Source organism: Paralichthys olivaceus, chromosome 19, assembly GCF_024713975.1.
Source record: "Paralichthys olivaceus isolate ysfri-2021 chromosome 19, ASM2471397v2, whole genome shotgun sequence".
In the NCBI taxonomy this organism is placed as follows: domain Eukaryota; kingdom Metazoa; phylum Chordata; class Actinopteri; order Pleuronectiformes; family Paralichthyidae; genus Paralichthys; species Paralichthys olivaceus.
The window spans coordinates 492,048-508,891 of record NC_091111.1 but is presented as its reverse complement, the minus strand read 5'-3'; the positions used below and the strand labels follow the sequence as shown (position 1 = coordinate 508,891).

The window sequence follows — 16,844 nt, the reverse complement described above, 5'->3', positions numbered from 1 at the left end:
GCACAAATGAGCAAAGAACATAGGAGAATCAGCGTTCTTATAACTGGCAGCCCCTTCCCACTAAGCATGCAAAGGTTTTTATTACCCTCTTGTAGTTTCACTCAGTGGAGGAGACATCCTGTCCATTTGTTTACATGTTCTGTGGATGACACCCCCCCCCCCCCCCCCCCCCCCCCCCCCCCCCCCCCAGTTTGGTCAACCATTTGGTCAGTCCTCCACATACATGTCTGCTCATGCAATTAAACATACACAAATGTAAAATTTCCATTAAATGGTCTATAGACAATACCTTAATTGTTGTTTTAATGATGTGCAAGTTCACGTTATTGAGTATTTGGTAGAACCAAAAATATTAATATTAAATAATAATTAAACTAACAAAAGGGAAAAGATAGCCAATTTATTGAATAAGACTCATGAAATTACTGACTACAAATTTGGAACTCTGAAGAAAAAGATTTATTATGAGAATAATAAAAGTATAAACACAAAAACTAACAAAAGGTGTAGTGTGTGTGTGTGTGTGTGTGTGTGTGTGTGTGTGTGTGTGTGTGTGTCAGGTTACAGAAAGTAGTTAGATGCATGCAAAGAAGTGATCAGCATAACAGAACTAACATTAACTTTCAAATAACATATTACCAAATATCACAACAACACAGGTCAAACTTATAAACATCACATGAAATAGGATTAAACAGTCCTTTGCTTAGCCTATCGTAATAATAAAGCCCAGTTGTGTTACCCGTCCATGAAAAAGAGGGAAAGGTCCTTTTTGGATGTGCTGTTCGAAGTCCAGTGAAGTGGTCTTGTTGATTTGTGAATCCTGTTGTGCATCTGATCAGACCTTGTGTGGTGGCCAGTTGTGCTGAAGTTCTTAGGCAGGCTCTCGTGTCGCTGCCTTTGGAAGGTCTTTTAGCAGTCTGCTCCAGGCAGGCCTACTGGAAGTTGAGGAGCTTGTGGAGGGAGGAAGTCTCCCTGGCTGGGAGAGCAGGGCCAGACCCTACTCCTCCAGGAGAGGTCAGCAGGGGAAGAGAAGAGAGAAGAAGCGAAGAGAGAAGAGGGCGAGGAGAGGGGAAACTCTGGTTATATTGGCCTGGTGACCTCATGGGTCATGGGGCACACAGTGACCAATAGCGGTTGAGAGTTGTCTCCAGGAGCAGTTTTACCACCTATGTGTGAAGATGAAGCACCCAGGGAGACTGAGTTCTTGAAGCTCTCCTTTGTCTCCAGAGCAAAGGAGACATGCGGTCAGGCTTTTGACTACACATGTAGGCCCAGCTATGGTTCACAGATACCAGGTCCCAACGATCTATAAATTAAATAAAAAAATCTAAATTAAAAGTTTAAGTGTTTTAAGGACTTCAAACTGAAAATCTCATGGCTCAATGTCTTATGGACTATCCTCCATTGCAGTCACATGCCCCTCTGATGGCCAACTCCTGTAGTCATCCGCACCATGGTCCACTAAGTCCTCTTGGTTCTCTGGCCAGCTATCATGATTGAAAATGTTGAAGCATTTGACAGCCTTGGTTGTCTCAGACTCAGAAGCACTCTCTCCTATTGTAAGAACAAATACATTTTAGTAAATGAGTCACAATATTTCTCATCTACATGTGTTTATAAGACAGGATTATAAGACTTGCCTAGGAGGCAACTGAATCTTGCATTCAGATGTCTTACAGTGGATTTGATTGTTGCATCCAATACTTTGTCAAGTTTAGTGCCAGCAACACCATCTCATGCCAGCTTTGATGCCTGTCCTTTAAGTGTTATTGTCTGTGTGTTGCATAAACCATAAATAGAGATTGTTAGTTAGATATTAGGAATATTTGTACAAATAGACTGTTCTCTGTTTAAATGGGAGACAGAACCATACATATACCTGGAATTTGTAGAGTGTCATTTCACCCTCTTACTGCTGCTGCCTACTCTGCAGCCTCATGTCAGCCAGGAACTCTGACAGTCATCCACCAGGCTTGGGTCTCACAGCCATTGATTCTGTGGTCACCAGCAGTTTTTCAAGGCCACAAACTGCCTGTTTAGATATAACAGTGTAGTATTATTAACACAGCTGAAGATGACCACAAACACAATTTAAATTTACAAATCCCGCTTCATCTCTCTTACCTGTGGTAGGATGATCTCATTCCTATGAAGCAGGAGGCTAAATGTACTAATGCCACTGAACATGTCTGCAGTAAAATGGCAAAAGGCCACAAAAGAGGCATCTTCCTTTGATTTCTTAACCTGTATCATATAACAATAAAAATGAGTCACATAGAACATTGATGAACTTAAAGATTCAATGACAAGTGGCTCTATGGAAAGAAATATTCTGAAAGAATGCACTGGCCTTTGTAGCTTGGCCTCAAATGTCTGCATTGGCAGAGGAGCCTGCCAAATGGTCCATATGGTAGTAAATGGTAACTGTTTTTATTTATATAGCGCTTTTCAACTCGTGATGACCACTCAAAGCACTTTACACTACAGTTTTCCATTCACCCATTCACACACATTCATATATACACTACAGCTTCTATTGCTAGCACTTTTTGTTGTTCTATTGGGCATTTTGGGGTTCAGCATCTTGCCCAAGGACACTTTGGCATGCAGATGGGAAGAACTGTGGCAGTGAACTGTCCTGGTTTAAGAAAGGTCTCCAAGGCCCTTGAAACATGTGGGAGCCACCTTGTCCCCTTCAACCCACTGGGCATCAGCACATTTACACCCAAGTCAGCTCCAATGACCCTGAGCTCTCTCATTGATTTGGGGCTGAAATGGTACGTCTTCCAAATTAAATGTAGAAGGTCGTACAGTTGACTTATCATTGGATTGTCCCTCTGCACTGACAACACAAGATAATATCATTTACTTCCCAGATCAAGAGTTTATAATGCAATCAACCTTTTAATTTTTATTTCATTATATTAATTTTTTTAATTTTCAAAAGTAAGATTAATGCAGTAAGGAGACAGTAGGCATATTATTGACACAGCTACATGACATGATGACATGGCTTACCTTGGGCATGGGCATGCTTGACCTCAATGTGTCCAATCAGTATATTCACCGGTCTTCCTCTCCGCAAGATACGACCGTACACAATGACGCATTCCTTTAGGAATGTATTACAACGAGTCACAAATGCACTATTGCTGGCCATGGTCTTACCACACGCTTTACAGTAAATGCAGTGCATCATATTATCGGCTTTACTGTATCTTACCCAGGGAAACTGGTCAAACCACTCTTTTTCGAAATGTATACACTTTCCCCCTTTTAATTTCGGTGGGTTGTGGCTCGGAGTCCATTGTATGTGGCTCATTAACTGATGCTGTCTCCGGACTATGGCTTGACATAACCTGGGAAGTTGATGGCTCCGTGTCAGCGCATTGGTTATGACCTTCGGACGAATCGGGCCTTAATTTAAAATTCTTCATAAAAAAGTCGTCAATCGTTCTTTTCATCTTATCATCCGCGGCTATTTCCACTCTAAATCTGATGGTCTCACCTCTCTATATCTGACCGCAGCACACGCATTTTCAAACTTACACACACACGTACAGAAATATTTGAACCACGGCCAATCAGAGGGGGGTCCCGCCCCATACTATCTCTGATTGGTTTAGACCACGATATGGGCCTTATGTGTGTCTGTTGTTGAACCAAAGGGAGCTTTCAGAGTCGCGGAAACTTTTTTCCCTCGAATGGCTTGTCGCACAGGTGCGACCTCAGATTTTTTTTTGTCGCACAGTTGAGAAATTAGGTCACATGTGACACGATGACACGATTCATGTGATGATATTAGTTTGATTTGTGTTGTGATAATTTATATTTTGTTATTTAAAAGCTAATGTTTGTTCTCTTCATAGACTCAGGGTCTTTCTTTGCATACATCATTACTTATGGGGCATCACATTAGAGCCCTGTGCTGGAATGTTTTATTTAACCCACTCCTGCCTGCTACAGCTGAATTTCTGACCATTACAGCCCGCAACCGCAATGTGTGTGTTACACTCCCGCCCGCTCCCGCAATGTGTATGTCCTCTCCCACCCACACCCGCAAAACTCTGAGAATTTATGCCTGCACAATAATAGACATGCATTGATTTTGCGTCTTCTCCTGTCCCGCAGGAGAAAACACCTCATTTTATAGGCTATTAATAAAGAGATTCATGGGGTAATTTGTTTCGTTTCCCTGGCCTGCATGTCTTTTGTCGCACTGGTCAGGAAGAGCGCTCCTTGAAAAGCAGCTTACTTTGACTGGGGAGAACAGAGCAGGTGTGTCGCCTCAACACAGAGGTTGACTAGTATGTTCCCGATCCCGCAGTGTTTTTTTTAGCCGTCCGTTTCCGCCCGCAGCAAAGTTCAAACCGCCCACTCCTGCTAGATACGTGTTGGGTCCTGCGGGACCCAATCCCAATATAGCCCTCTACATCACATTGCTAATACATGTTGTTGAATAGTAGTTAATGATCAGTTTGTTATCCACCTGCTGAAGTGTCCTTAGGCAAGGTACTTAACCCCAAATTGCCCCCGACGACTGTGCCGACAGTGTATGGTTGAGGTTCTGACAGAAAGTGAGCGACATAGATGCACCAAGTGAATGACTAGATAAGCACTGTATAAATGCAGACCATTTACCATGCCATTAACATTGTGCTTGCATATGTTAATAACTGGTGGCAATGGTGTGTTGAGAATATGACAAGTAGTGTAGAATTGAGACTGAAGTTTCTGGAGCCACATGAGGAGATTGATGAAGATGGCCCACTAGACACGTCTTTGCCACCCAATCTTCACTAACTTAGGCTCAAGATTGGGTCTTCAAGGAACTAAATAGTGTCAAGACTCTGTAATTCAACATCATCCCTATGGACTGCAAACGAGAAACGGTTGTAAAAAAGACATACATGTCTGCCTCTAAACTGCAACATTATCTCCCCCACGGAGATACACCAAATTTGATGTATATTTTTGGACTTTTATTGGCTTTAATTGACAGGAAGGAGAGCAAGCTGTGAAAGTCGGACAGAGAGAGAGTTAGGGAGGATATTGCAGAAATGGTGAAAAGTCGGAAATGAACCCGGGCTGCTGCAGGTTGAGGCACTGCCTCATTGTGGTGGCAGCCCTTCCAGGTGAGTTATACAATGCCCCTCAAAGGTGCATCTCAAAGTTTGTATGTTGTCGCCAGTCAGGAGCAGACAGCTTATCTCTGAAGCTGGAGCCTGGAGAAAATCCAGTGTAATATGTATTCCTTGTGGAGTTTTCCTGGTGCTGCCGGTCTGGCAGATTTGAATGCAGACACAGTGTGCCCGACATCACCGTTGATGGTACCATGAATATCCTGTACATATTGTTTAAAGAAAAGATGTTGGTATTAAACTGAGATACTGATGCTTCTATTTCTGTGTCCTAATTTGTTAGTTTACTACTTACCGCTTACTGTGCTGTGAGCAGATCGGGCACAGTCTACATCGAGGACATGGATACCTTATACCCCAGCATGTCCACTCCGCTCTGCATCTGCCAATCAGATTCTTGCTTCCTCATTGCGAGCTAGCCACTTAATAAAATCATGATTATTTGCTGCCCTGGCTCCTTTATGGTGGAACAAGCTCCCCACTGACAGGTCAGCAAAAAGTCCACTGGTTTCTTGGGGACCTGTGTATTCGCTGGTGTTTCCACCAGCTTCATCCTCAAACATCTGCTAGTCAGTTGTCTCAAAGCAGTCTTGCAGAGTCTTATCAGCCTCATTTGTGGATGACCCTGGAAACTGTTTTTTCCTTTTTATGTTTCTGTTTATATGCGTTATATGCGGGCAGCAGCAGGATGGAGCAGTGATCTGCTTTGCCAAAAGCAGGGCAGGGGAGAGGTTTATAACACTCGCTGATTTGGGTGTAGCAGTAGTTCAGTGATTGTTGTTCCCTAGTGGGGAAGATGATGTGTTGATAGTTTTTAAGGAGAACTTGCTTCATGTTGGCTGGTTGAAATCTTCCCAAATAATGATTATGGCCTCAGGGTGAGTTCTCTAGTCCGCCCCATACAGCTGTTAGGTTACTTAGCTGAACTTTTACGAAGGTAGAAGGGTTGAACTTTTAATATGCACTGGGACATGGCTTGATATGCCCCTACAAATGTTCAACCCCTTTTACTTTCTGCCAAGGGTGATTCTTTGTCAAAGGAGACAAAGTTGTCATAACTCCACTCTGCATTGTCCAATCAGCCCAAAAAATTCTGTCACATGATCAGAGTCCAGGCCTGAAGAGCTCCATATGTCAATATTAACGCAGGGTCATCACGCCATCTACTGATCAGCGTATAAATTAAGTTGTTGTAGCACGAGCCTCGACCTGAACAGATCTATTAGTCTGTATCTTGTGATAGTGATAGCGCCTCCTACTGGGAACAGGAAGTAAGCCTTGTTCTTCAATTCGATTTACATTTTATTTTCACCATGTGATCTGCACTTGATGGCTTTGACCACATTAGTGGACTTGGTTCAGCGCCCATGACAGACACAGAAAGTGAAGTGTTCATCCTTCCCTGTGATGCATAAAAAACGCACGCAACACGGAGTCGTTTTACACGGCCGCTGTCCACCCTCTTGTTTTTTTAATCAAGAGAATTAGGCTATAATTTGTGAAAATATTAACTGTTTGAAGATGGATAATTATTCGAGGGAATGATGATGTTTGAAAACAAATACACCCCTCCCCTCTCTGTTTCTTCAGAGGGTCCACCCCCCCTCATTCATGCATTGTCCTTGTGCACCACTGATCTCTCCACATTGGCAAACTGATGTCAACGTGGGGTTCGCCCTTTCATTATTTTGTAATCTTCCTTTGTTTAGCTGCAGTCTGGTGCCTAAGCACTTAGCATATTGAGCGCCAATGTGAAAATAGCATTTCCAGTGGCTAAGAGCAGTTATTACATTTTGACAGTGGCAATGTATGTTATTTGAGGTCGTCCTCAGTGAGAGGCAGAGGAATGATTACATTGTCTTGTTTGAGGTGTAATGGGTGATATTTCTATATGTTGTATTGAAGATCACAGTCAGAGACCTCTGTATTGCTCCCATTGCTACTCCCAACCTGATGATTTTTTTACCAGCACACACAGCTTGTGGGCCTTTAGGAGATATTTGCAGACTTTGGCAAACAGTGTATCGAATTAATATGGCATACTTTTTTTCTATATACTTTTTTGCTGAAAAACAAAGCACACATAAGAAAAAAAGTTTATTGCTCCACAATAAACAAAAAATAAAATGGACTCTCAGTCTCTGTTAGCAAAAACAGCACTCAAATATAAAAGCACACACAACCAAAACAATAAATAAAATGGCTTATCAAGTATCGATAAACATTGAACATTTAGGCCGTTTGTGACATTTCTCGCAGGCAATTCGTTCTACCTGTCAAACGTTTGCAGCATTTCTCTCAATGCTGGCTTTTCAACTGTATTAAAGGGCAGCAATTCTTTTGCAATGTAGCAAACTACACTTTCTGTGAGCGCACACCATTTTGCGCTGTTCCGTCTATATTTACTTTGTCGACCAAACGCCTCAGTGAGTGTGGACGGTGTGGACGAACGCCCCCCCCCCATAATTGCTAATCTAGAAGAGACTGCATCCTAATGTCTACAAATAAAATTCACTGTAATTGAAACTCGTTTCATAGCATTCTTGTTAGTGATCATGCAGCCAACTCAATTTCATTCATTTGCTTTATTTAGAGCATGAAGACTGGGAATTAAATGCCTCCAGTGAAAAGACACCCTTCACCAGTGCTGTTCTAGTGGTGACACTCTCCAGTTAAATGGCTTCAGTTGATCCTGCATGAACACATTTATTGTTTGTAACACAGGCATTTATTAGCACATTCTCAGTACACATGCTGTTCCTAGTTCCAGCCAATCCTTGCCTCTCCATCCAGAGATGGATGTACACAGCAATGCAGACATGCTATGTGTGTCCTGAACATGGTACACTGTGCTTTGCAATTTTGTTTTTCATCACATCTGCTTCTCAATTAGGAGATCTTGTTATTTCCCCCTGCTTTGTGTGAAACAAAGTGGTGTATTTCTAGTTTTCTATTTGAATAACTCCCTGCATGTTCATAATCACAAAGAAAACTAATTTGGTGTGTATGAAAGAATAGTGCCATTGGAATGTCCCAAATATTTCACATTTTGACGTGACCAGATTCTTTTCTCCAAAGGGCGTGTCCCCGGACCCCCTAGCTACTGCTTTTTCCTACTTGTTGGCTACTCCTTATCCTGTTGGAAAGCCCTGGAAAAACCTGTGAAATGCTGGTACTGATTTCTATGTTCGATTGAGCGAAAATATTATTTATCAAGGTCTGCAGTTGCTGCTAGAAATATAAGTCACTTCCGGTATTATTTTACATTTAGCCAGAGTTGCACATATATTAAACATTAAAACACAATGTATTGAGTCAGAACCAAATTATAATCTATAATTAAATTTCTTAATTTGCCTTGGGATCAAAAAGTATCTACATTGATCCATCTATCTATTGTTTTCAGTTGAGGAGTTCCTGATGCAGGAGGGGCAGGTCCTGTTGGAGATGAGAGTGAAGCAGCTGATGAAGGACAAGCAGTTGGGAGAGGCTGCACGGCTAGCAAAGACATGCTCTGAGTGTTCTGTTTTCCAAGGGAAGGGGCCTTTTAAGCAGATGTACCTTGTCTGCCTGTGTTCCACCCCTGAACAGGATCAGCTCATGGATGAGGTAAGTATACACAAACCTGTAGTGGGCCTGTCATAGAAGGCCTGCCTTGTGATTAAAAGACTGAAACACCTGATGATGGTACACAACTGAAGATATGTTCCTGCAACCGCTAACATCAGCTGGTGGTTGGGATTAATTAGTGCTGTAGAACATACACAGGATATTCTCCATCTTGTCCTATGTTCTAAAATGGTACAGTGTTTAATTTAAAAAGGCATAGCGGTAATATGGTAATATGTCTGATGTACTGAGAGGGCCACAGGGCTTTCGTAGTGCTGCCATACAAGCCAGTCAAATTTACCTTTAGCCTCAGTGTACCTTCAAGATTACAAGGCCAAAACACTTTATGATGCTAAGGTATACAACTGAGGTTATCATCATTCACTGACAGCCACTTACACTTGCTAAAATCTACCGGTAGTTGGTAACTTGAAACTTTGGTTCAAGGCAACTGACGCTGCATATGCTGGCTGTGCATTTGTCCTTGAAAAAAAGAGTAAAATGGGTCGTTCAAGACACTGTTCAGAAGAAGAGCGTTCTTTGATTAAGAAATTAATAAAAGAGGGGAAAACCTATGAAGAAGTGCAGAAAACGATAGGCTGTTCAGCTAAAATTATATCAAACTCTTTAAAATGGCAGCCAAAACCAGAAAGGCGAGGAAGAAAAAGAAAAACGACTTTTCAAATGGATCGGAGAATAACCAAAATGGCAAAGGCTCAGCCAATGATCAGCTCCAGGAGGATCAAAGAAGATCTAAAATTGCCTGTGAGTACTGAAACAATCAGACGACGTCTGTGTGAAGCCAAGCTACCAGCAAGAAGCCCCCGCAAAGTCCCATTGTTAAAAAAAATAAATAAATGTGCTGAAGTGGTTACAATTTGCCAAAGAACACATTGACTGGCCTAAAATGAAATGCCGTAATATTTTGTGGACTGATGAGAGTAAGATTCTTCTTTTTGGGTCTAAGGGCCACAGGCAGTTTTGTCAGACGTCCTGCAAACACTGAATTCAGGCCAAAGTACACAGTGAAGACAGTGAAGCATGGTGGTGCAAGCATCATGATATGGGGATGTTTCTCGTACTATGGTGTTGGTCCTATTTATCGCATACCAAAGATCATGGATCAGTTTGAGTACATCAGAATACTGGAAGAAGTCATGTTGCCGTATACTGAAGAGGAAATGCCCTTGAAATGGGTGTTTCAACAAGACAATGACCCCAAACACACCAGCAAGCGAGCAAAATCATGATTCCAGACAAACAGAATTAAAGTAATGGAGTGGCCAGCACAATCCCGGACCTTAATCCCATAGAAAACTTGTGGGCTGACATAAAAAATGCTGTTCATGAGTCAAAACACAGAAATGCAGAGGAATTGTGGAACGTAGTACAATTGTCCTGGGCTGCAATACCTGTTGACCGGTGCCAGAAGTTGGTCGACTCCATGTACCACAGATGTGAAGCAGTTATCAGAAACTGTGGTTATGCAACTGAATATTAGTTTATGATTCTAACGAAAGTTGAATCTTCAAGCATTTCTTAGTTTATACAGTACATTTTTGAGTTTGTAAAGAAAGATGTCAACACTGATATTTTTTTTATTATATTTCTTGACTTTCTGTAAAATATTACCAAATTCAATTACTTTTTCCAAATTTCTTGCTTTGAAATAGAATGTGCTGTGTCCCCAATGCATTTGTGTTCATTAAAATACAATTTATTTGAAGAATTTTGAGGTTTACTCACCTTTTTAAACACATTGCTATTATTATGAACATAACTGTACATGGCTTCAATCTGTTACAGCTTTCCAAGGAGGACTGTCGTGATGCCTTGGAAATGATCTGCAACTTGGAGTCAGACGGAGATGAGACGGCTGCCTTCAGTTTATGCTCAGCCTTCCTGAGCCGGCAACTTCTTCAAGGAGATACATATTGTGCTTGGTAAGAAAACACCCCATATTTCCCTTGTTTCATGGAGGGACGAAAAAGATAACTCCTTTTCAGACCAAACCCCAAAAACGTGGCAATTAGTCCCAGAATCAATACATTATATTATTTACCTCCATATTTTAGGACTGTGTAGAGCATATATTATTTTCCACACTGAGAATTGATCAGGAATTGATAAAGAATTACTCCAGTAAGCAGAATTGGTATGGATATTTGTATTAATAAAATTGTATTCCATTTCGATTTGTCAATGCTCCCCATAAAAGTTTGTCGAGCATGACCCAAAGAAAAACCCAAATTTTTTTGAGGTTCTGGATAAGTAGGCAGATCCAGGATTTTTCACTCAGGATAAGTAAGGGCAGAGGTAAGAGCTCTCTGAACATCCCTCTAGTTAATGATGGGACAATAATTGGGCTGTGAATTTTCCTTCTTCACACTAGGGAGCTCACTCTGTTTTGGAGCAAGCTGCTGAAGCGATTGGAGCCATCAGAGCAGGCTTTCCTTGACAAATGCCGCCAGATATCCCTACTTTCTAAAACTGTGTACCACATCCTGTTTCTCATCAAGGTCATCCAATCAGAGGTAAGTTAATAGTCAGCTGTGATGTTATTATAAAGGTGTGGGCCCAGTATAAAACATAACGTTTAAGAAGGTAAAAGACCTTCCTATTATCATGTGTAAATCCGATTCACAACCACAGTGTTCCAATAAAGAGTATGTTTGATTTAAATGTTTTTCAGCCTAGTTAGCACTTTTTGGCAAGATTAGCCAGTCACAGACAAGTTTGGAAAGTCACCATCAAAAGCTTCAGATCCAAGCCAAAACAGTGTTTCATCAGCATTCTTAAATCGCTGTGTGTAAGCACTTCAAAGGCACGACTAGAGAAGAAGTGTAGAGCTTCTGCATCGATGTAGAGGCTCAACATAACCAATTCATGTGTTCCAAAGTCAGGACATCAGTGTTTAAGTGAGCGGAACCATTCGGAATCACACACACACACACACACACACACACTCCTACCAAAAGAAGAGAACTTCTTCAGATTACAACGTAATGCTGTGTTATCTTCATTGTTGCAGAAGAAGTGACGCCCCGTTTATGCAGCACACAAGTCTAAACTGAATGTCAAATCAGTTTGGAGAGCACTGACCACTGTCATAGTCTTACTGTCTTATTCAGATTTTTTTATTGCAAACCTTTAATTTGTAAATTATGACACAATTGTAATAACAGCAACAGTCATTAATACCTTTTTTTTTTTTTTATACTTTATTTTTCGTTTTACATATGAGCATAAAACAACAAACAAGTAAACAAAAGAGGGCTAGGACACGACAGTACACACATTTGGAAGCAGGTATAAAGAAGTTAAGCATAGGTGCAGTACAAAATACAGATATTTCTCGCTTTTGATTGGAATGGAGTGAGATAGAATCAGGAGTCTTTATGTTTGTAGCGATCCCATTTTTTCCAGTATTCCTCTCCTTTATCCTTTTGAAGCCGCAGCACAAAAGTCAAATTCTCCATCACCTGGATGGAGTTTATAATGTTTGTTAAGAGTCTCATGGTAGGAGGATTCTTCTGGAGCCAGCATTTAGTAATTGCTTTTTTACTTGCAACCATGAAAATCTTCATTAGGTATGTGTCTCCTTTACTGAGACCTTCAGGGAGTTCTCCAAGATATAAACAGCTAAAAGAAAAGTCAAATATTATGTCCAGAGTTTCCACAATTAACTCTCTCACTCCCCTCCAAAAAGGCAGGATACAAGGACAAGACCAAAAGACATGAACACAATCTGCAGAAATCCCGCCACACTCCCTCCAGCAGGAGACCTGCGTACCGCTAAATTTTGATGTCTGGTTAGGGGTAATAAAAAATCTCATCAAATTCTTCCAACAGAAATCTCGCCAGAAATAAGAGTTTGTGGAAGTGGATTGATTTTTCCAAATTTGAAGCCACGTTTCTTCTGGAATTACTATATTAGCTTCTTTTTCCCAGCGTTGTCTAATATAATCTGTTGAGTTTTTATTCAATAAAGTAAAGCTTTTGTATAGTTTTCCAGTGATACCTTTAGTACTTTTGGAATCATAAGCATCTATAAAAATTTGAATTATTTTTGAGGGTTCAGTTAAATTAGGGGTCTTTATTGTTTCCAGAAAAAAGTGGCGGATCTGTAAGTAACGATAAAAATCTTCTTTACCCAACTCATAAGATTTACGCAAATCCTCAAAAGATTTTAGGTTTCCGTTCTTTATTATCCTACAGAAGGAGGTGATTCCTCGCTTAGTCCATTGTTTGTACCTATGGTCCTGTAAAGCCGGAGGGAAGTGTGGATGGAATGCAGGCCCGCTCAACACTCCAATCTCTCTACAGAGCTGATATTTCTTTACTACATCTGACCACATCTTCAGAGAGAAACTAGTACAATGATTATGTAGCTGGTGAACATCATTAAACCTGCCAGGGCAACCCAGAACTGACTGGATAGGTATTTCAATTAAAGATAGCTCAATATCTTTCCACCTAGCCTCATAAGATGGGTTACACCAACATACAAGATACCTCAGCTGAGCTGACAGATAGTAATCTTTAAGACAAGGCAGGGCCATGCCACCCCTCTCCCCCGGCTGTTGTAAAGTTGAGTATCTCACCCTTGGTCGTTTGTTGTTCCAAATAAATCTTGAAAAATGTTTATCCCACTCTCTGAATTGTTTTGCAGGAACCTCTATTGGAAGTGCTGAAAATAAGTATAATAGTCTTGGGAGAATATTCATTTTGATTGTCCGAATCCTACTGCCGAGGTCGAGGGGGAGCAAGCTCCACCTGCCCAGATCATCATATATTTTCTTATTTATCTGTTTATAATTAACATCATATAGTTGTGAAAGGTCTTTTGTCAATGAGACACCAAGATATTTAAGTTGTGATTGGTGCCAATTAAATTGGTGCCTGCCCATCAATTGCTTTGAGGGCGTAAAACGGAAGGTCAAGACTTGGGTTTTTTGTACGTTCAGTGTATAACCAGAGTATTGCCCATACGTTCCCAGGATGTTCATAAGCAATGGGATACCAGATTCAGGATTTTTAATTGTGACAAGGACGTCGTCCGCATATAGAAAAATTTTGTTCTCTACACTTCCCACATCTATACCCACCAGAGCGGTCTCCTCTCTGATAACCTGGGCAAGGGGCTCGATAAAAAAATTAAAAAGTAGTGGACTTAATGGGCAACCTTGCCTACATCCTCGTTGTAGCATTATTTGATTCGAAAGGCTCCCATTAATTTTTATCCTCGCTGTTGGGGAGGAGTACAGCATTCTTATGCATTGTATAAATGAATCACTAAAACCAAATCTTTCCATAACTTGAAATAGGAAATCCCATCCTACCGAATCAAATGCCTTCTCGGCGTCTAGGCTGAGAAGGACTGCGCTTGATGTTCCTTTTGAAATTTGATTAATAATGTTTATGGCTCTTCTAATATTATCGTGTGTCTGCCTATTACTTATAAAACCTGTTTGGTCCTCATCTATCAAGGAAGGCATTATTGTGTTTAATCTTTTAGCCAATATAGCTGCATACAGTTTATAGTCTATGTTTAAGACACTTATTGGTCTATACCCTTTGCAGTCCATTTTGTCTTTTCCCTCCTTTGGTATTACTGAAATAAATGCCTCGCTCCATGATGGCGGGAGAGCCCCACCCCTGAGAGTGTAGTTGAAGGAAGCCTTCAATAAAGGAACCAAGAATTCTTTCATGCACTTATACCATTCCGGAGGAAATCCGTCACAGCCTGGTGATTTATTGGCTCTAAGATTTGAGATTCCATTATCTATTTCCTCGGTTGAGATTTCACGAATTAACTCTTCGTTTTGATTTTTACCTATTGAGGGGAGATCTAAAGAAGAGAGAAATGTTTGAATTGTAGGTCTGTCTGATTTGTCTGGCTGTGTATATAGTAATCTGTAATATTTTTTGAATGCACTCTGAATTTCCTCTAATTTAGTAGTTACCTTATTTGTGATAGGATCCCTAATTTTGTGGATTGAGTTTTCTGCTTGCTGTTTTCTAATTCTCCATGCAAGTATTTTAGACGCTTTAGGCCCTGCCTCATAATATCGCTGTCTTAGGAATTTCATTTTTTTTCAGTTTCCTCACTAAGAATTTTGTCTATTTCCTGCTTAACAGGCCTCATTTGCTCACGTAAAGAGGGGTCGTTGTTAGTAGTATGAAGTAGCTCAAGATTTTTTAATTGCTTCTGCAAGTCTGACAGCTTTTTATCTCTGATCTTTTTTAGCCTAGCACACTTAGCTATGATTTTTCCTCTAAGAAATGCTTTTGCTGCATCCCATAGAATTGCAGGACTGACTTCTCCATTATCATTATGTTCTAAACAAGTTTCTACTTCCTTGGCCATTTCGGTTTTAAATGAATTACTATTTAATAAACCAGTATTCAGCCTCCATAAAGTAGTTTTAGGATTTCTATCTAAAGTAAGTTTCAAAGTTAAGCCTGAGTGATCAGAAATATCTCTCTGTCCAATTGTGCAATATTTCACCTTATGGAAATCTCTGCTAAACATGAAGATATAATCGATTCTAGAGTATATATTATGCCTTGCAGAGTAAAAGGTAAAATCCCTATCGTGTTTGTGTAAATGTCTCCAAATATCGATTAGTCCAAGGTCTTGAAGAATTTTATTTATTTGTTTTTCTAAGAGATTCTTTCTTCTCACTCGATTTGTTGTGTCTAATTTAGGATTAAGAAGTAAATTAAAGTCCCCTGCACATAGACATGTGCCACATGTTTCTGCAGCAATGAGGTTAAATACCTCCCTGAAGAATGAGATGTTGCTACCAGGGGGTGCATACACATTACACAAAGTAACTTCTTCCTGCTCTATTTTTCCCTTGACTAGGACAAATCTACCCTCTTTGTCTTTATGTTCTGCGATCAATTCAAAACAAACAGAATTTGGAATAAGAATGGCTACTCCCCTTTTCTTTCCTGTCCTCTGTGAGGAGAAAAAGGTATTTCTATATCCAATTTTCTTAAATTTCTCATGTTCTATAGCAGAGAGATGCATTTCCTGCAGAAAAACTATATTAATTTTTTCTCGTTTCAACTTTGCAACTATTTTGCTCCTTTTGATGGGATTGTTTATGCCATTCACATTCCAAAACTGTATATTATAATACTGCATTCACATTAGTCACCATAAATATGTTTTCTTGTACCTTTAAGAATTCAGTCAAAGCCCTTACAACACAAACAACACAAGATATAACATTCACTGAACATGTGATAAACTTACAGAACAGGTCTTCCAGTTCGGAGGTTCTCCTGAAACCTCTTTAGGTTGAGGGGGGAATGCCACTAAGTGGGGCCCCTCAGCAGTACTTAGGAAATAAAATATGAGAAAATAGAGACACTGAAAAAAAGTGGTGGCCTATTATGAAGGTCAGCTGCATCGAACCATTGCTATACTAACTTATGTTTAAGGGAGGCCCCAGGTTCCACATGAGTCTTTACTGTGGCTTTATGTTTATAGCTTCTTTAGCTTATTGTAACATTAAATTAAGGTATCGATTGCCTAAGAACCATTAACTTACAGGTGGAGATAGATTAACATATCTCTATGAGGGAGGGGCGGAGAAAGTTACTCATCCATTATTATGGCATCCTGGCTGGCTGGCCTCCGAAACACCTTCAACTTCTCGCGTGCGCTCTCCTGACAGTTATGCACGTTCCCTGCTCGCTGAGTCCCTGCTGTACTCCACGGTAGAAGTTTGTTGATGGACTCCACGGTGATGTCTTTGGATCTTCTTAACGATAGCGGACCCACTGTGAATCCACGTCTCTTTAAATCCTCCGCGGCATCCTCGGCGTTGCTGTACGTCACCATGCCTGAATCGAAGTGCACGTGCATCCTCGTCAGCGGAGTTTGGAAGCGGATCCTTTTTTCTTTGAGCGCTTTTTTGATGGGAGTATACTCTTTCCTCCTCTGCTGTACATTCTCGGCGTAATCGTGGTCAAAGTACACTCGCTTTTCTTGAACACAGATGGGTTTCTTCCACGCAGCATGGAGGATTTTCTCCTTAATATTAAACTGTAGGAACCGTAGCACTGTAGAGCGCG

At 40.7% G+C, this 16,844-nt stretch overlaps 1 protein-coding gene and 1 long non-coding RNA gene across 4 annotated transcripts in view; one reads left to right on the top strand and one right to left on the bottom strand.

Moving 5' to 3' along the window:
- The window catches only part of LOC109632375 (zinc finger protein 292-like), a 37,010-nt gene that overhangs the window by 11,523 nt on the left and 8,643 nt on the right, over positions 1-16,844 (top strand). Inside the window, exons 5-8 of one of the 3 annotated variants that reach the window (XM_069515020.1) lie at positions 8,223-8,316; positions 8,551-8,753; positions 10,560-10,696; positions 11,146-11,287. In XM_069515020.1, coding sequence (XP_069371121.1) covers positions 8,223-8,316; positions 8,551-8,554 — 98 coding nt within the window. In that variant the 3' untranslated portion in view covers positions 8,555-8,753; positions 10,560-10,696; positions 11,146-11,287. Of the gene's footprint in view, positions 1-8,222; positions 8,317-8,550; positions 8,754-10,559; positions 10,697-11,145; positions 11,288-16,844 lie in introns of those variants that run through there. The other 2 variants (XM_069515018.1, XM_069515017.1) reach the window with 2 other exon arrangements.
- On the bottom strand, positions 437-8,213 carry LOC138405571 (uncharacterized). Its single transcript, XR_011239357.1, has 2 exons — positions 1,681-8,213; positions 437-1,557 (listed from the first exon to the last, which is right to left on the bottom strand). It is a non-coding gene; the product is annotated as an uncharacterized lncRNA (long non-coding RNA).